Genomic DNA, 21,165 nt, shown 5'->3' on the forward strand with positions numbered 1-21,165 from the left:
AAAACAGTAAATAATTAAGGCTGCTTCAAGCTTGTGGGAGAATATATCAACCAATTATCTCTTCTCACTTCCCACTGTTGTCCCCCAACTTTCGCTGAGATTTAAATGAATATTAAACTTGACAGAAAATAAATATTACACAATTCCCCATTTTCGTTTTTAACATGAAAATTAATCTTTCCTCTAGAAGAAAATTTAAATACTCAGAAGTCTCAGCTCAATTAAATTCATTTTAACCTAAATCTCAATAAATTTACAAATTAATTACCTTTTGTTTTAACTTAATTTGATAAATTTAAATTGATTTCAACAATTATATGTAATGTTCATAACCAATATTAGCATTGCACTAACTCAGATAATAAGGCTGGGGATAGGGATGTAAGAAGTCAAGGCTCAAGCCCACCCAATGCATCAACAATCATATGTAACTTTTCTCCGTTACATCTTATCGAAAGAACAAGCTTCAAATTTGTAGTTCATTTAAAGCGGAAAAAAAAAAAGGGTGTTCTTTCCACCCAATCGTAGGCCGAATTGTTTAGGGATCTTAGAATTCCGATATTTTTAAATTAAAATGTCACTTAAAAAACAGAATGATAACACACAGGATAGATGAGAGAAACTACAAAAAAAATTTCCTCTCTTTAATTTTTTTACGTTTTAAATACTGTTCATCTATTTTTATATCAACTTAATCTTTTGCTTTGTTATCTAAGAATATCCAAATCTAATAAGAAGCTAGAGCTAATAGCTCTGAAAACAAAAATAAATGTGATTTTCATATTAATAATGTGGATCCTAACAAGTCAATGTTCTGATACTTGAAAATAAAGTGTGTGTGTGTGTGTGTGTGTGTGTGTGTGTGTGTGTCTCATTTTAAAGAATAATTTTTAAATTTCCATCCATCGTGTAAGCTTATCCTATACTTCGGCTTGGTTGCAAGATTGTTTGGAAGCAATTTCACATTATCTTTGGCGGCATTAATGTAAAAAAAAAAAAAAAAGTTAGTTATGATACACCCACTTATCCTATTTACAAATCATTTTTAACATGTCCTAACGGAATTAAAAAAAATCTCAAATCTCATTAACTGTCTTAAAATTTAACAAGTTTTTATCTTTACCTCTAATAAATATTTTCAAAATCTCATCACTGATACTTTTATTTAAAATATTTAATAAGAGTAAAAATATAAAAATGTTCATTGAAAATTGATAAATATTCTATAAATAGAAATAATGTTTTTCTTCTCTCTGCCCTACAACTAGCCCTAAAGGAGCACTCAAGTACCTTTTGCCAATCAAACTAAGTTATGTGTGTTCTTTTATCTATTGCCCTTAAACAAACTCTTGTGATTAGGAGTTGTAATTTACTGTAACAAAGTCAGCTAAAAACTATAAAAGTGTTTTATATAGTGCGAAATATTAAAAAAATTAATTATTGACACATTAAATTTATATCATATTTTTTCTCAAAGAATAAAATATTAAGAAAATTAATAAATACCTAAAAGGAAAAAATATTAATTTAGCAGATCCACATATACTTGGGAGCTAACTAATCACATACAATAATATGAAAACAGACTTGTTAAAAAAAATAATTTATTAATTTCCCTCAATACATGAGCTTGGCCGAACATAGACACGGTTGAATTGAAAGCTTGTTTCACAAGCAAGTTTTATCCGTGGAAGATATGTATTTGCAAAATGGAAGCGGTTTGTTACGATCAAATATTATTCAGCTCTGAAATAAAGTCTTATAATCATCAATGATGTCATTGCGTAACAAAAGTTTTTTCCTTTTCAGAATATAACCATGCATGCCCATCCAATAATTAATTAATGACAGTGGTAACTAAAAGACCTATATATTAATTTCTTTTTGGCAAAAGAAAATGCTTTTTTTAGTTCCCTTTATAAAACATCTCTAACCATCTCATTAGAACTAAAAGCGGTAGTAAAATCATTAATTTTGTTTGAAAATAAAATAAATTCTCAACCTTTTGCATATTTAAATGTAAAATTTTAACATCTGCATTACATTTTTTTCTTATAGTTAATGGATTTAAATAAGAATAATATTGAAAAAGCTTAATTAACACTTCGTCAAATGTCTTGTAAAGTATCATCAACTTTTTTCCTAATTTGTGTTTTATAATAAAAACTAGAAGGAGTTTAATAACTATGGGGGTTTTTGGTTGTGTTATGTCTATATGTTCTTAAAACAGTTCTGTAGAGAAATTTCTTAGAACAAGTTTTGAAAACAAAAAGTGAAAAAAGAATATATGATTGAATCATTATTTCAAAAAGCATACTCCTTAAAATATAAAGTATTTTTAATCAAATTTCACCCCCCAATAAAATAGTTACCTACTTTTAAACTAATTCAATCTTTTCATATTTACCCCTATCAAACATTCTATAATAAATATAAAGTCATCCATCAATAGGGGCACGTTTGGTAAAAAAAAATGATTATACCTTAAAAGATTAAAATTAACATCCAACTCCTCAAAAACTGCTTTATATTTTTAAATGGAGCAGTAACATTTAGCACTATGAAATTGTAATTTTAACAAAACTTTTGAAATTGACAGGAATTTTTTTTTTTTTGACACAATGCTTCAAATATATTACTAAACCATCCGACTGCACATACAGTAGAACAGCACGTAATAGGGAACCGAATATTTGCTCTTACAATCAATAAATATAATGTAAGTGAGAACCGATTTGGAGGGAAGCTAGAATTGGAAATTCAAATTATTATAACAAACATAGTAATTAACAAAAAACATTTAAAAAACGTTAATTATTATAAAAAAAATGAGCATTTGCAATAATATAGACTTTTTATTTGATTTGCTAAAAATATTAATTCAGATTTTTCTACGCCAAATATTTTTAAATTTATATCATATATATTGATTTAATTTCTTTATAAAATTTGAATATTTATCATATTCCCTCCAAATCATCAATATTCAGTGGTGCATAATTTTACATAGTTTATTTTTGAAAAAAAGTAGATATTAATTAAATTTATATATTTAATGTATTTTTTTAATCAAATATGAAAACTTGGATTTTAAATTAAAAAAAGAAAAAAATAGTAATGATTTTATTATTATTTTATTTTTTAAAATTTATAAAAAATAAATTAATAATATATATTGATTTCAAAAAGAAAACTTGGTCAAAATTCAAAGGCAGCTTCCGCCCCTAGAGTGAACAATTATATTGTGAGGTTAAAATATATAACAAATTTATCTCCACCCATAGTTACTACTATGAAATATTATTTTATGTTAAAAGAAATCCGTGTAACTAAGAAATTCCTTCTCAAACAATTCATTTTTCGTAAATATAAATATACGCTCAAAATATTAACGCTATTGCTAACTAAAAGGATTTGATCAAGAGGAAAATACATGGACCTCCCATCTATAATAGCATATTTGTAGAAATCTTCATTCTATTTTTAAATTAATATAAACTTCTCTAAGATTATAAGTTTTGAAGTTATTAAAAAAATAGAAGTTTTAAAACACAAACCTCCCTTACTTTTAAAATTCTATTTCCATCCACCATATCATTCATTGATGGCTAAATCACATCATTTGGACCAAAATACCCTAATTTAAGTTTTAAATACATAAATTGGATAATTTTAAACTTGTATGTCAAAAAATTAGTGAATGGAGAATTTAATATTGTAATTGATAAATTAGTTGATACCATTTATGTTTATTTTAATTTAAATTATGGAGAGTGGAAAATTATATTATGAGGTCAAAATAATAAATTTAAATCTTTAGCATAATTTTCATTAATAAAATTAAGCAATTAAAAATCTTTAACTAAATATTATTAACAATATTAAAATTTTTACTAAAGTTCAGATTTTAAATACAGAAAGAAAATGTCTGACCCAAAAAAAAAAATAGAGAGAGGAAATGCCTGCAATTTTAGCCAAACCGAATGACTATGATAAATTAACTACACCAAGATAAAAGGAGTTTGGAAATAATAGATGTCTTATATCTAACGTGTTACTCCATAACATGATTATAAGAAATGAGAGTAGAGAGAGAACTTACCTGTAAATGAGAAATCGCGGCATTTAGATCCCTGCCACTATACTCTGGACGAGAATTTTGGTGCGTGTCAAGAGGATTGGCTGAAATTGTACAAGCTGAGATGCATTTATAACTCCATGGGAAAAAATTTTCATTCTCGGACACTCATGAACAATCACAAGTTCCAATGATGGGAGTTCAGAGTAGAATTTCCCCTGAAAGCTTCCAAGACTATGCAAATCAGAAAGAGACAATGTTTTGAGTTTCCTGAATGTAATTTCATCTGCACCTGATTTTCCTCCTTCACCCACTATTTGTTGTATTGATCCACATGAACTTACTGTTAACTCTTCAAGTAAAGTAAACCTTTTGCCGTTGAGGATGTGAACAAATATTGCAATGCCATGCAATTACTCACATGTAGACCCCTTAAATTTGAGAAAGCCACAGTAGATGGTGCCAAGTTGATCAAACAAGGACAATCAATCCACTTTCAACATTTCTAGGTGTCTAGGTAGAGGCATGTGCTCCAGCCCGATTAAATAGAGCTTCGACTGCGACATTAATTCTAAAATTTTCAATTCAGAAAAGAACATATCACCATTGCCTTCCATACTTGATATTTCAGAGGTAAATATCTCTTTGAAGTTACCCCCATACACTTGAAGCTTTTTACATGGGGTAGTAATTCCTTTTGGAAAAATCCATATGGAAATTTATCATAATCAAAACCAATGAATTTCAATTCCAGAAATTTCACTCTTTGAAGAAGCTTTGCCTTAATCGGGGCTTGCCAAGTATGCAAGATGTTTTCCCCGCTAAGTGAAAGATGCTCGAGGTTGGGAAAAACCTAGAATCAAGAAAATTATGATTAGAAATGAACACTATTGACGGGGTAGATTTAATACTAGTAACATTGCTAGTATTAAGGTGATCAGTATACATCAAATTAAGTGAAAAGGAATTAAAAAAAGTTGTGATGGCAACACTATAATATTACCTTTTCCGCATCAACTGGAAAATGATCTTGACCCAATGCTGGGAAATTCTTTAGCAAACTGCACTGATATACAACCAATTCTTGTAACCTGGGCCATTCCAGATTATTTTGTCCTGAATAGATGCACTTGAGCTTTGGCAATCTGCCTAGCTTCAACATGGTTAAGCTGGGAAATAGAATTGAGTTTGAAGCTGCTCCTCTTGGAGTTGTTTCATCCTTGGCAACAATTTCTACTAATTCCACACAATCTTCCACTTCTAGTTTTTCAACACTCACAAGTTTGCCTGGTGCAGCCATTGATGCTGGAAATAAGCTCTTGAGACTTCTACATTCATTAACAGACATACGTTGCAAAGATTGGAAGCTGAGAAATTCATGAGGGTCCTCATTATTCCAAACATTCTCCAGATTAGAGAGACGTTCCAAGGTCAATGTTTTCAAGAGAAAGGAGAATGGGGAAGACAGGGATCCCACCTCAAATATTGCCTTTACAGAACCACAATTTCGTACTTCTAAACTTCCAAGTTACAAAGGAAGCCAAGCAAGTGAAAAGGGATCACATTCTTTGATAAGAAATAGCAACTATCCACTGTCAAAGTCTTCAACCGATTGAACCCTCCATCAGGGACTGCCATTTTATCAAGCCATATATCTTCAAGCTCACAATGATCTTTGAGATTCATTTGCTGCACATCACGTGCAAATTGTGCCAGCTGCTCCAACTGAACACAGTGGATACATTAGGCTCTTATAAACACTACTTTGACGTTCATTATAATTATATGTGAAAACAGTAAATAATTAAGGCTGCTTCAAGCTTGTGGGAGAATATATCAACCAATTATCTCTTCTCACTTCCCACTGTTGTCCCCCAACTTTCGCTGAGATTTAAATGAATATTAAACTTGACAAAAACTAAATATTACACAATTTCCCTGTTTTCGTTTTTAACATAAAAATTAATCTTTCCTTAGAAGAAAATTTAAATACTCACAAGTCTCAGCTTAATTAAATTGATTTTAACCTAAATCTCAATAAATTTACAAATTAATTAATATGTAATGTTCATAACCAATATTAGCATTGCACTAACTCAGATAATAAGGCTGGGGAGAGGGATGTAAGAAGTCAAGGCTCAAGCCCACCCAATGCATCAACAATCATATGTAACTTTTCTCCGTTACATCTCATCGAAAGAACAAGCTTCAAATTTGTAGTTCATTTAATGCAAAAAAAAAAAAAAAACGGTGTTCTTTCCACCCAATCGTAGGCCGAATTGTTTAGGGATCTTAGAATTCTGATATTTTTAAATTAAAATGTCACTTAAAAAACAGAATGATAACACACAGGATAGATGAGAGAAACTACAAAAAAAGTTTCCTCTCTTTAATTTTTCCTTATGTTTTAAATATTGTTCATCTATTTTTATATCAATTTATCTTTTGTTTTGTTATCTAAGAATATCCAAATCTAATAAGAAGCTAGAACTATAGCTCTGAAAACAAAAATAAATTGATTTGTGTATTAAAAAACGTGGATCCTAACTGGTTCAATGTTCTGATAGTTGAAAATAATGTGTGTGTGTGTCTTATTTTAAACAATAATTTTAAATTTCCATGCATCGTTGTAAGCTTTCCTACTTCGGCTTGTTTTAAAAGATTGTTTGGAAGCAATTTCATATTATCTTTGGCGGTATTAATGTAAAAAAAAAAATAGTTTTATGATATGCATTATTGGAAAAATGTAGGTTGCAGAACTTAGATAGTACACCCCACTTATCTTATTTATAATCACTTCCAACACGTTTACCGAAAATAAAAAAAAAACCTTAAATCTTATTAATTTTATCTAACATTTAAAAACAGTTTTCCTCTTTACCTCTGATAAATATTTTTAAATCTCGTTATTGATACTTTTATGTAAGCATTTAATAAGAGTATTGGAAATTGACAAATATTCTATAAATAGAAATAATTTTTTTCTTCTCTTTGCCCTACAACAGGACTAAAATCAATCAAATACTTTTTGCCAATCAAACTAAGTTATGTGTGCTCTTCTACCTGTTGCCCTTAAACAAACTCTTGTGATAGGAATTGTAATTTACTGTAAGAAAGTCCAACTGAAAACTATAAAAGTGTTTTATTATAGTGCGAAACATTAAAAAAATTAATTATTGACACATTAAATTTATATCATATTTTTTCTCAAAGAATAAAATATTAAGAAAATTAATAAATACCTAAAAGGAAAAATATTAATTTAGCAGATCCACATATACTTGGGAGCTAACTCATCACATACAATAATATGAAAACAGACTTGGTGAAAAAAATAATTTATTAATTTCCCTCAATACATGAGCTTGGCCGAACATAGACACGGTTGAATTGAAAGCTTGTTTCACAAGCAAGTTTTTGTCCGTGGAAAGATAGGTATTTGCAAAGTGGAAGAGGTTGTTACGATCAAAAGATTATTCAGCTCTGAAAATAAAGTCTTATAATCATACAATGATGTCATTGCGTAACAAAAGTTTTTTCCTTTCAGAATATAACCATGCATGCCCATCCAATAATTAATTAATGACAGTGGTAACTAAAAGACCTATATATTAATTCTTTTTGGCAAAAGAAAATGCTTTTTTTAGTTCCCTTTATAAAAACATCTCTAACCATCTCATTAGAACTAAAGAGCGGAGTGAAATCAATTAATTTTGTTTGAAAATAAAATAAATTCTCAACTTTTTGCATATTTAAATGTAAAATTTTAACATCTGCAATGACATTTTTTTCTTATATTTAATGGATTAAACAAGAATATATTGAAAAGTTTAATTAACACTTCATCAAGTGGCTTGTTAAGTCATCATCAAATTTTTCCTAAATTGTGTTTTATAATTAAAAACGGAAGGAGTATAATAACTATGGGGTTTTTTGGTTTTGTTTTATGTCTATATATTCTTAAAACAGTTCTGTAGAGAAATTTCTTGGAACAAGTTTTGAAAACAAAACGTGAAAAAAAAAATGATTGAATCATTATTTCAAAAAGCATACTCCTTCCGTTTAAAATATAAGGTATTTTTAACTAAATCTCACCCCCGAATAAAATAGTTATCTACTTTCCAAACTCACTCTATATGTTTATATTTATCCATATTAAATACCCTACAATACATATAAAATCATCTATCAATAGGGGCACGTTTGATAAAAGACCATAATTACACCTCAAAAAATAAAAATGACTTCACTTTTTAATCTAACTCATTAAAAACTGCTTTATATTTTTGAAAGGAGAGGGTATTTAAAGTAGTTAAATGAAATTTAATTTAAAGAATATATATAACAATTTTTATAGGTAAAAGAATAAGCAGTAACATTTAGCGCTATGAAATTGAATTTTAATAAAACTTTTGAAATTGACAGGTTTTTTTTTTTTTTGACACAATATGTTTTGTCATTTTCAAGACAAATTGCTCCAAATATATTACTAAACCATCCGACTGCACATACAGTAGAACAGCACGTAATACAGAACCGAATATTTGCTCTTAGAATCAACAAATATAATGGAAGAGGAAACGATTTGGAGGGAAGCTAGATTTGGAAATTCAAATTAGAGCATGCCACATGTCAAAGTTCAAGTATTAAGGAATGATATTTAAAAATATGGAGAAATTGATGGATATATATGTTATTGGCGGGTATAAAATTACGAATTTTATAGGAAACCTAAACACATTTTTGTTTCTAATTTTTAACATGTATGGGATAATGAATTTAGAATCAGATATTTTCTTCAAGTTTTTAATATCCTTGGAGATAAAAGATAAGAGAAAGTAAAACTTGTGAACTTCAACTTATTTACTTGACATACTTTTAAATAAGTGTATTTTAAGATGTTAATAATATTAATAAAAAATTATTTCTAGAATAAATAATTAATAAAAAGATCCTCAATTTTGATTTAATAGAAACAAGTTCCGTTAATATATAAAACTAAGTATATAAATGTTTTCTATAAAAAATAATAAAATAGGGCAGGTTGTCTAAATTTTATAATATTATTATAAACATTTTTGTGAGGAATTTCACGTATTTTTTTTATTTATTTAGTTTCTAAATTAGCTCTTAAGTTTTTCATAACTTATAATACACGGAATGCACAGGTAGTAAATTCTGTGATAAAATACATACTCTCTCCATTAAAAAATATAAACCATTTTTTGAGGAATTGAATGTTCAAAAATATAAGCATTTTTAATTTTTTGAAGTGTAATCATTACCTTTTTTCTAAAAATGTCCCAATTGATAAATAACTTTATATTTATTATAGGATGTTTAATAGGAAATATAAAAAAATGTGATTAGTTTGAAAGTAAAGTAACTACTTTATTGAGGGTGAGATTTAGTTAAAAATGCCTTGCATTTTTTAACAAAGTATATACTCAAGTTTTAACGTACACCAGGGTAACAAATTGAAAAATAGAATAAGTTGCTACAATAAATTTTAATTTATATGAATAAAATATTCAAGAATAATTAAAGTGTTATTTATATTTTCAATATGGATTAAGATATATAAGTGATCTTAAATAAAACAAGCTATTTATATTATTAATATCTGCAGTGTGAACATTTTTAAAGTAATTTGTGTTAAAATAATACAAGTTTTATTTATCTTCTTAAGATGTATGGAGAAACAAATTCTAATTAAACCAGTTTGTTTATACAATATATTAAAGAAAAACATTTAAAACAAAATATGCGTTTTCTATTTTTAATTTGCACGTGTATAACCATTTAAACAATTCAGAGAATAAAATAAATTTTTACTTTTATTTAAATGCAACAAGTTGATAAATTCTAAAATAAATTAAGCTGTTTTTACATTTTCTAAAGAAGACAGTATTTATTTGTAATTTTGTTATACCTTAAATATACAAAACTCTCCAAATTTTAAGACAGTTGCACACAGCCACCTTACCTTCAAAAGTTTAAAATTAATCTATTAGTAAAAATTAAATATATTAATTTTAAACTTGTAGAGGTGAGAGGAGTCTATCTAGCTATCTCAAAAAGGAGTTTTGTATATTTTTACATTTTGTTAATACAGTTATTTGCAGGAGAAAAAAAATTATTCTTTTGTTTCGTTGATATATTTTTTTATTTGGAATTACCCATACAATTCTATCTTACACAAGACTATTACTTTTTTGTAAACATATCACTAAAAACATTAATCACATACTGTTCTAGATAATGTAACTTTCTTTAAAAAAAATGTCAAGTAAATATTTACTAAATATTTAATTTTTATTATTTTTTGGATACATTGAAAGGTTTTGAACTTTTGACTTATATCAACGTTAAAAATGGTATGTTGACGCGCCCAAACCACTAAAAATTCAACCTAACAAAAATGAATACAAATGAATATGGAGAGTGAATACTTACCTTCTCGTCAAACAATTTCTGCACTGTTGTGTTGAGATCACTATAGCCGTGCCAAGCAACTCCGTCCCTTGGAGCTCTTATTCCTACAAAGTAGGGCGCCCTTACTGCTCCTTGAGAGAAACATTTCATCTTCGGGCATTGTTCTATGGTCGCTTCTCTCAGAGCTGAGAATTCTAAAGTGGCATTCCCCGAATAAAAACACACCAGCCTTGGTAACTGACTCATAGTTATAAATGTAAGCCGTTCAAAAATCATCTCTTCTGGAGTTGACTCACCGCTCCCATGATTCACTATTTGTGCTATTGATCTACAATCAGTTATCTCCATTCTTTCAAGTCGCCCCAAACTTCTGGCTACTGAAGATGAGAACAGAGAAACTAACCCATGGCATCCCCTTATTTCCAATCGTTTCAAATTGCAAAAGGATACCGCAGATGAAGGCACCAGAATAGTCAAACGAGGACAATCATATATGTCCAGGACTCTCAGATTCTTGTGAAGTGGGTCCACCCAGGAATTATGTAATCCAATGGAGGAGAGCATTGGCAAACAATGCATGGATAATTCTTCCACTTGCGTAAGTATATTGATGACATGATCAATATCTTCAGGTCTTTGGGAGGGGAACATCTCATCCAGTTCATTGAAACTTCTTATACCAAGAGATTCTAAATTAGGCACCTTGTGAAAGAATTTAAAAGGCAGAGTAGCTCCTGCTTCATGGGAATCACCAAAGTACAGACCCAGGTATTTCAGCTTGTGAAGCAGGTCATCAAGAAAATTTTCATGTGATAACATCATCACGTCTTTCCCATTGAGGGTTAATGCGCCCAAGTTCGGAATAACCTATTAGTGAAAATTAAACAGGCAAAAAAAGAACAAGGATAAGGATTGCTTATATAGATATTTTCTTTTCACAACGCAAGAACGAAAAGTGAAGGAATGATGGAAATGAAGATCAAATTACCTTTTCATCCAGGAAAAGAGGTTGCCTGTCAGTTGTAATATCAGCTTCATCCTCACATCCTACTTCTCCTCGATGACTCGGAAAATCTAATGCGAATGCATCCAGCTTATTGCAATCAAACACGTGTAGCCTCTCCAAGTTGGGACACTCGAGAGTATATCTTCCAGGATAAAAAAACTTGAGGCTCGGTAAACCATGCAGATTCAAAGAGGCTAAGTAACGGAATTCAAATTTTCTACTGACTCCATCCGCTTCTGCTTCTTCCTTTCCAAATATTTCTTCCAAGCCATCACATAGGCCTATTTCAAGTTTTTGGAGCCTCACAAGATTTTTTCCCACAGATGCCAGAAAAACAGTTTTTATACCCGTACAGTCAATAACAACCATTTCTTTCAGATTTGGAAAACTTATAGTGCCACAAGGATCTTTGCTCCATATACACTTCAAATTCGGCAAGCTCTTTAAAATCATTCTTCTCAAATGAAAGGGCTTTCCATTTGTTTCTGTCAACCTGTTGCCATCCATATCAAAAATAACCTCCACTGGACTCCAACTTACCTCCAACTCCTCCAAGTTCTTAAAGTAAGGAAGTAAGTTTGAAGGGAACACTTGTGACAGAAAGGAACAATTCTCCACTATCAGTGTTCTTAGATTGTTAAAGCAGTTGTCTGGTGGAAAACTTTCCCCTGCCATAGCTGCTGCTCTAGCTCAGGATAACAACAAAGTCTCAAATGTTGACAAGATGCAAAAACAACCTGCAAAATCAAATAAATTTTTTACAAAGTTGTTTTTAACTTATATTGAATACTACAAAAGCTACTAGGTGTCTTTTTTAAGTGTAGCATGGCAACTTCTGTCGGTGAGATAAATAAGAAATAACAATAGAGAAGTCTATGGTATAAAAATAAAAAAGCTAAGGATGTTAATTCTAAGTAATAAGAAAACAATTTTTTATCACTAATAAAATCATTTAAATGCCCTTAGGCTAGTCCCTATATTTTAGAAAATAAAATTACAAAAGGAGTAAAACTATTTTAAATTCTAATATTCACAATCTTTACAAAGATTAAAAGTTTAAGTAATTAGAGAAATATTAATACTTAATTTTAACATAATTTTAATCTTTATAAATTTATTTTATTAAATATAGTTATCAATATTTTAAATGGATTAAAATTATAGGTATTGAGTTGTATCAAGTCAAAATTTAGGAATTGAATTACAGCTGAATCAAAACTATAAGAATTGATTTATAACGAGTTAATTTAAGAACTATATTATAATAAAATCAAAACTACGAGGACTAAATGATTAAATAAATAGAAATAATGAATTAATTCTTTACATTTTTAATATGCACAGGCCACAGACATAAATTTTTTTTTTTAAATAAGCCCGGGTAACAAATTCTAAAACAAGTTGTATGAGAATATAACAGAAAAGTTGATGTTCTCAATATGCATGGACAAAACAACACATTCTAAAATAATTTATATAAAAGATACAGCAAATTTTTATTTCTATTATTAATAAATATGCACGGCTATAAGATTCTAAAATAAACTAAGTTATTTATACAGTCTCAAAGAAACAAATTTTCAAATAAAAAATACATTTTAAATTTAAATTTGTATTGGTATAACCATTTATAGACTACAATAAATTGTTGTCTATTTTGGATATATCTCGTGACAAAATCTAAAATATAATAAATTGTTTATTTTTATCTTCTAAGTTCTAATCACTAAAAACACCTCTGCATCAGATATGGTCAAGTCCATTAAACAACAGAAAGGTTTGTTGATGTTGCTGGTTCATAAAAAAAACTACTCCCTTCATTATTTTAAATTGATGATTCCAAAAAACAGTAAAAAAACAAAACACAGCTTTTTTAAAACAGATGAAATTTTGTTAAAGATTAAAAAATAATAATTTTTACATAGTTTAAAAATTTTATAAAAAGAGATTTATTTTGTAGAGATTTTATAAGAAAAAAATATTATTTTATGTTTGAATACAATAATAAAAAAGTAATTATTAATGAGTTATTTTTTAATTTTATGATATATTTCTTGATTTTTGTTTTATAAAAAAGATTTATCATGATATTATTTTAAAATTATATAACATATCTTGTCTCTTTAAAACACTCTCCATCATCTGTCGCATTAGATTATTTTCAAAAGCTAAACAAAGTAACTTCTTAAAATAATCAAAAATCTACTTTTTTATATTCTGATTATTTTTAAAAGTTTAAAAAATTATAATAAAAACTCACAAAATAATTGTTTTCAAAAAATAAGTGATTTTTTCATAAAATAAGCTATAATAAATGGGCCCCTAATACCTTTCATTTATATACAGTGTTCAAATAATATAACAAAATAAATTTTCTTTATTTTGATAATTTAAAATTATAGAACATTTTTCCACCGAAAAATAAAAGTATTCAGAAAATCAATGAACATTTAAAACTGAAATACACACACACACACACACACACACACATATCTCAAATATATGTATTTTTTTCAGCCAGAACAAATACATGTATTTTCTTTCCCACATAAAAACCATTTTCTCCAATGTTAGAAAACTTGCTAGTTTTAAACTACGATGTCTTGAAGAAGAAGAAGAAGGTAGTTTAACTTAAGAATGGTAATAGCGTGACAAATACAGTGGGCCCACTTGTTTCGTACCCAAATCATGCCCTTCTGACACATATATACCATTAAGACAAAAGGATCATAAAGGGTTACGATGATGCACACAAACCACTAAAAATTCCAGCTACCAAAAGTAAATCTGGAAAAGTGAATATTTAATTAGATAAGACTTATACATTTAATTTCATATACTTAACATACTTATATTTAATTAAATCATGACATATGAATAGTATTTTATTAATATAATCAATAACAAAAATTTATTATAAAACAAATAATTTATAAAAAATTCACATATCTTGATTTAATTGTATACAAATATTTTAAATATACAAAATTAAATATACAAGTTTTCTCCTATTTAAATTTCACCTATCATAGAGTGTAGTCTAAATTTTAATTGCCATTAGGCTATTCTAAATAAAGTAATAGGAAAACAATTTTTTTCCCTGAAAAAGATCTTCTCCTTCACTTGGATAATTGATCATAATATTTTTTAAAACACGGCGATAACTTTGAAAATCACTGTGTGTGTGTGTTTTGATGATGAATTGGGTATGTATTTGAGAGAGTGCGTTGATTGTATATATAAGGGGAAAAGTAACAAAATAGAAGAGTATAATATATTGTATCAAGAAAGAAAAAACAAGAAGAGTATAGTATAGAATTTTTATCTAGAAATCAAAATTAAGTTTATTAACTTTAATGTACAAGAAATTAGCACGTACCTTGTCCGAAAATTTAACAGGTTCTAATTCTTGCTTTTCCAATCGTTGTAGAGCATTTTCCCAAGCATCTTTGTCCTTGTTAATCTTTAAAGCTTTTCCAACAGCAACTATTGCCAAGGGCAAATTCGCACATTTCTGAACAATTTTAGTTGATAATAATTTCAACTCATAATCTTCATTAGTTATTCCAGCCACCTTGTTGAACAGCTCCTCTGATTCCTCTTGCTTCATGACATCCACAGTAAAAATTGAATCCTTTACTCCCATTTCACTTGACAACACGTCTCTGCTTCGAGAAGTCAACAAAATCTTGTAGCCTTTGGAATCACTTTCCATTTTGTCATCTGTCATCTGGTTGTGACCAACATTAGGCATCTCACCTGCCATTTTGTCGTCTGTCATCTGGTTGTGGCCAACATTAGGCATCTCTCTGACTCTCATTTGGCCGGGATCATCATCTTCAGACAGAATCCCCAACATACTCAAGTCAAATCTAGCCCAAAGATCATCCAAGATGACCAGGGTGTTCTCCTTCTCCTTCTTCAGTCTCTGTCGCAAACGACCTGCTCTTCCAATCTCGGTCTCATCATCCAATGTCAAGCCCAACATGGCTGCCATTTCTCCTTGAACCTTTCTTACATTGGGAGTGCTTGTTATATTGACCATGACCACAACATTGAATAGCTTTTCTGCTTTAGCTTCCCTTCCAATTGCTTTCACTAAACTGGTTTTGCCAACACCTCCCTGTCCCGAGATACCGATCATTTTAATTGCAGGATTTCTCAATGCTCGCATAACATCCTCCAGAATGGCATCTCTTGATTTAAATGGCTCATAATCCTCATCAGAGAGGGCAACATTTGATGCTTCTAGATCTGGACGATATTCATCAGGCTTTAGCTGTTGCTGCAGATTAGTGCACAGCTTCTTTGCTTTTCTGCCAAGCTTATGCCTTAACCTCAAGTTATTAGGAAAGCAACCATTGCGGAACCCCGTCTTTCGGTGGCCTTCATCTCTTTTAAACTCCTCTACTTCTCTAATTAGCTTATCCATCTCCTCCAACCGTTTAACTTCATCGGGAATGTCCTCCCCCTTTCCTTCAGCAGTCCGAACTCGATTTTCCAATGTCTGTTTCCGACCTTGGAGCGCCTCTGCACAACGATCCAGCTCCTGAACGTTGTCTCTGTAGTAGTAAAGGTAACCCAGTTGTCGAATAACTGGTTCTACCATGACATCTAACACTTTTCGAGTAACTGGTTTTACCACGAAATCTAACACTTTCACGAAAATGGCTGCTACAAACTCCATTCTTCTCTCTCTCTCTCTCTCTCTCTCTCTCTCTCTTTTTGGTTTTCTCTGTTTTTTTTTTTTTTTGTATTTTCTTCGAAGACAGGAAAACAAGGATGAACTAGAACACCAACAGAAGGAATGCCGTGGTTTTGAAATCGTGACTGAAGTGCAGTCCTACTACCAAGCAAGAACTACACAGAAGACAAATACAAAGGGATGATCACCACAGAGTGCGTGGAAAAATAAACTAAATGAATAAATGAAAGCAAGTATGTAATACTTGTTCAGAAAGTAAGGATCAAAGAGAAATATAAAAGACCTTTTTAGGAGACTGCTAGTTGTAACGTCCCTCTGGTCTTGAGGCTACAGCGGAGGAGGGAAGGCTTCAAGGCTCTCAAGCATCTAATTTTGAAGGAAGATCGTAAAATTGTCGCCGGTTTCTGGTAGTGCAATGAACAAAACAATTCCTCACATGGAAATGCGTAACTTTCTGACTTGTCACAGTGAGAGATGTGACGGAAGAACAGTGAAAAAGAGACATGCATTGAAATCTTTTTTTTTTTTTATTCATTGTGATTTTAATTGTTATAATCTAAGTTCCCATCTTTTTTTCATTTTTAAAAAAAATAAATAAAAAAATTCAGACTTCGACTAATATTTCTTTAATTTTATGTGTCACGTTTAATTATTTCATAAAAATTAAGTTGAGATGATAAAAATATTAATATTTTTTTAGAAAATAATTTTAATTTACTCTTATTAAATATATATTTTTCAAAAAAAATAAATTTTCTTTTATGTACAATATTTGCTGTTATATGTCAATCCCAATCAGGTTAAAAATTGACCCAAGTATCCAAATAAAAAAATAAATTTTCTACAATATATATACAATATAATAAAGATTAATGATTTCTTTAAATTTTATATCATTTTATACTCAAATACTATATATTTGACATCATTGTTATAATTAATTTTTTAAAAAAATTAAAAATATTTATATTTTCAAATTTTGATTATTTGTAATCAATAAAATATCTCAATAAAATTTAAAATATATTCTAATATTGATTTTTTTATTTTAAAGCTCAATTTTTAAAAAAAAAATTGGGTCTCATACATCATTTGTGTACCAAAAAATATATTTTTTGATAAAAGTATTAAGTTTAAAGCAAAAATAAAATTTATGCATCTACGAATTCTCAATTCTACTATTAAATAAACATAATAAATAGAATAATATTTTTAGGTAATTATTTAATTATCATTCACACTAAAATTAGTTAAAAATTAAATATAAATTAGAGTAAAAATTTCCTTACATTGAAAAAAAGTTAAAGGAAAAAGAAAATTTCAAAAAAATAATTTTTCCCCATAATTAAATAATTCTTCTATAATATAATAATGACTATTTTTTTATATTTTTAAAAATAAAAATATAATTTATTCAAAAGTTATTAAAAACACAATAATTTTAAATTAATAATATAATTATTGTTGAATTGAGATCAATTTAATCATAATTAAAGTAATATAATTTAATTAAAATATATAAAATATTTATATGTAATCATGATAAAAATCATATTTAAAAAACTAAAACATTAATTTATAAATAAAAAATATACATGAATAAATTATACATAATATAAAGAAATAGTAATAGAGTTATTTAAATACAAAGTTAATAAATTATTATTTTTTATTTTATTCTTTTAAAATTAATATAATATTTTATGCTTAACAAAATTATTTAAAAATTAAAATTAATTTACAAATATTTTTAAAAAATTTAGAATATTCGAATGTGAGCGAATAAGGCCAAAGGAATTGAGATAAGGCATTATATGGGCTATTTAAAAATGACATGATACTTTAAATTCAATCTAAATAAACTCAACCCGAAGTAAACCTAACCTAAATAAGTCCGTCTCACCTGAATTACCGACTCTATTATCTATGATGACCTCATCTAGGATGACCAAGGTAATTTGATCAAGAACTTTTTAAAATACCTTCTCTGTCCCTACCCCCATCAACCATTACATCATTGTTGAACTAATGGATATTTTTGAAAAAATCAAAATCTAGAATGACAAGTTTAATAAAATTTACATTTATTTTGACTCCTCTAAAACCTTGATGCTTATCCAACATTAATTCTCTAATAACCAAACTCTCATTAAAATTATCAAAAAAAATCAAAAAATTTACTATAAGAGTCTGAATAATCACATTGAATCATATTTTCAAAAAGGCAAATTAAATAAATGCGTTAATTCACTTATACATCAAGTTTTAAATGATAATTTAAATGCTAGAATTTTTGTGAAAAAACTTTTTGTCGGTATGTTCAATCGATCGTAGTTACCCATATTTCTTATCTTGACGGCATGTTCAATGTGTCATGTAAATGGTCATCCCAACAACCAAAAAAAAAAATTATTTTTTTAATAACCCTAATATTATCATAACAAGATCTGGTGGGCTTTTATTTATTCACTAAAATGTTACAAACAAGATGGATTTTAATAAGATTGCGTTATATGGTTGGTTGAGTGCTTAAATGACCAAAATCTAGGTTCCAAAATCAAAAACTGGTTGAACCTGTTTTTTCCCCAAGTTTGGATTACTTTTCACTCAAATCGTGCTCACTTTTCAAACTTAAATATATTTGCTCAAATGGTGTTTACTCAACATCAAAATCAAAATGTTGGCCAAAAAACTACATCAAATTAAAATATTTCCCCTGCAACCGTCAAGTATGCTCTCTCTCTCTCTCCCCCATCCTTGCTCTTTTTTTTTTTTTTTTATTTCATGAGAAATTTGGAGTATTAGCATTACCTGTTTAGATTAATTTGAACTCCCATTATATGAGATCACTATTATCGACAATCATCTCATAGGTATTTTGAAAATATTTGTGATATTTTCATTTAATATGATTATATATTTCAAGATTTAAATTTGAGTTTTTAAAATAAGTTAATTCAATACTTTTAACTAATTGAATCAAACGCTCTTCATTTCAACTTTGCTTTTCCTCACTTGTGCCTTCATCCTTGCTCTGTATTCCCATTCATTCCTAACATGTCACCATTTAATGGCTTTTAAAATTCCAAAGTTTAAAAGGAAAATTTCAATTGAGAGAATCAAGTTTTCTTAACCAATTTTTGAACAATATTGTGGAGTAAAATGCTCATATTTAATTTAATCACAAACACACTAACTTTCAAAAAAATTGGTAACTAAGTCAGAAAAACTAGACATTAAAGAGATGGGAGGGGAAAATATTTGGAAACAAAAAATATCCATTTTGTTACCTCTCCATTTTTTTAAGTCATTTCCACACCCCCACACACACACACACACACAGAGTATACGTGAGAAAGTAAAGATGAACGAGCAAGAGAAATAACTTGTAAGGAGAGAATGGTGGTTTGGTCCGACTTGTAGATAGGAAGATAGCAAACAAAGCATGAATGAGTTTTAAAAATAACCAAACTAAGATTTGAATTTCCAAACCTCAGTTAGGATCTTATCCAAACATACCTTTAAGCATGAATGATGGTTATGTCTTCCTTGCTACGGAGATAGATGTCATAACTTAAAATAATAATTAATGAAAATTAAACTTAAAATTCCAAAAATATAAAAATTTCAATTTAAAGAATCAGGTTTTTTTAACTAATTTTTGTAAAATATTATGGATTAAAATGTTCATATTTGATTTAATCCAAAACACACTAACTTTCCAAAAAAAAATAGAAACTAAGTCAGAAAAACTACACATTTTAGATACCAAGAATGGAAGAGGAAAATATTTGGAAACAAAAATTATCCATTTTGTAGTCTTTCATTAACTAAAATGTTGTGTTAATTTGACTAAAGATTCATATTTTAACTCTCCAATTTTTAAAGTTATTTTCAGAGAGTATTTTTCAACGCGGAGAAGACAGTGAGAAAAGCAAGAAATATAGCTGATTTAAAGAAAAGAAAAGAAAAACAAGCAATGCAGATGTTAAGAAAATTAAAGAAAGATGAGAGAGAAATAGAAAGACCTTGCTTTGCGAGGAGATTGGTGATTACTGATTACAGCTGATTTGGTCTGACTTGCAGCTAGCAGCGTCCCACTGGTTTTGGGGCTACAATGAAGGGAAGACTTGCTCGTCGTAGTACAATGAACAAAACAAATCACCTACGTAGAGAACTCCTTTTTTTTTTGTCTTTTTTCTTTTGGGATTTTCTTCTAGTAAAATAGAACAGCTTTTTTCTTAGGCAGGAAAAGTAAAGACAGAACAAAGATGAATGAGAAAGAGAACGGCAAGATCTTTTGAGTCTGTCGATGAAACAAAGGATGGAACAAAGGGATGATCGATGCAAAGGACCACACGGAATTTAGGAACGCCGTGGTCTTGAAATGGTGAGGGAGTGAAGTGACTGAGCAAGAACTACACAGAAGGAAAATACAGAGGGATGATTAACACACAAAGAAGGCAGTGATAATGAAAGCAAGTAATATAATAGAGATATGTTGAGAAAGTAAAGATAAGAGAGAAATAGAAAGACCTTGCCTCGGGAGAGAATGGTGGTTCAGTCCGATTTCCAGATGTTGACCCTACAGCAGAGGGAAGACTTCAAGCATCTAATTGTTGGGGTGGAAGCACGGTGTAGAAAATATAACTAGGAAAAGAAATTTTTAAAAACAAATACAAAAATGGTCGGAAAATATCTTAATAACTGTGATAAACTTGCCACCAAATTGTTAAACTCACGGTTTAAACTCATGATAAAAAAAATAAACCCATGTTACAAACTCATACTTTAAATTCATAAAAATTTATCTCTATTAATAAATAATTATAAAAATATAATTGTAATTTAATTTAAAGATATTAAAAATATAAATTATTAAAATTAAACCTATTTATATTTATAAATTATCATATACAAGATATGAAAATTTAAAAATAG

The 21,165-nt window shown here is 28.7% G+C and overlaps 1 protein-coding gene across 7 annotated transcripts in view; it reads right to left on the reverse strand.

Annotated features, from left to right (window-relative positions):
• Positions 1-20,859, reverse strand: part of LOC129288263 (disease resistance protein At4g27190-like) — a 28,212-nt gene extending 7,353 nt beyond the window's left edge. For 6 of the 7 annotated variants that reach the window (XR_008587966.1, XR_008587968.1, XR_008587967.1 and 3 more), the window contains exons 1-5: positions 14,899-15,036; positions 11,502-12,256; positions 10,535-11,380; positions 5,082-5,803; positions 4,103-4,931 (exon numbers count right to left, since the gene is read on the reverse strand). Coding sequence is in view for 1 of the 7 variants with exons in the window: in XM_054924770.1 (XP_054780745.1) it covers positions 12,149-12,256; positions 14,899-16,206 (1,416 nt within the window). In the remaining 6 variants the exon portion in view is untranslated. Of the gene's footprint in view, positions 1-4,102; positions 4,932-5,081; positions 5,804-10,534; positions 11,381-11,501; positions 12,257-14,898; positions 16,380-16,507; positions 16,629-20,252; positions 20,643-20,760 lie in introns of those variants that run through there. The other variant, XM_054924770.1, reaches the window with a different exon arrangement.
• Positions 20,860-21,165: the final 306 nt, after the last annotated feature.

This window comes from Prosopis cineraria, unplaced genomic scaffold, assembly GCF_029017545.1.
Source record: "Prosopis cineraria cultivar Desert tree isolate PC_DT_omini unplaced genomic scaffold, ASM2901754v1 PC12, whole genome shotgun sequence".
Taxonomy (NCBI): domain Eukaryota; kingdom Viridiplantae; phylum Streptophyta; class Magnoliopsida; order Fabales; family Fabaceae; genus Prosopis; species Prosopis cineraria.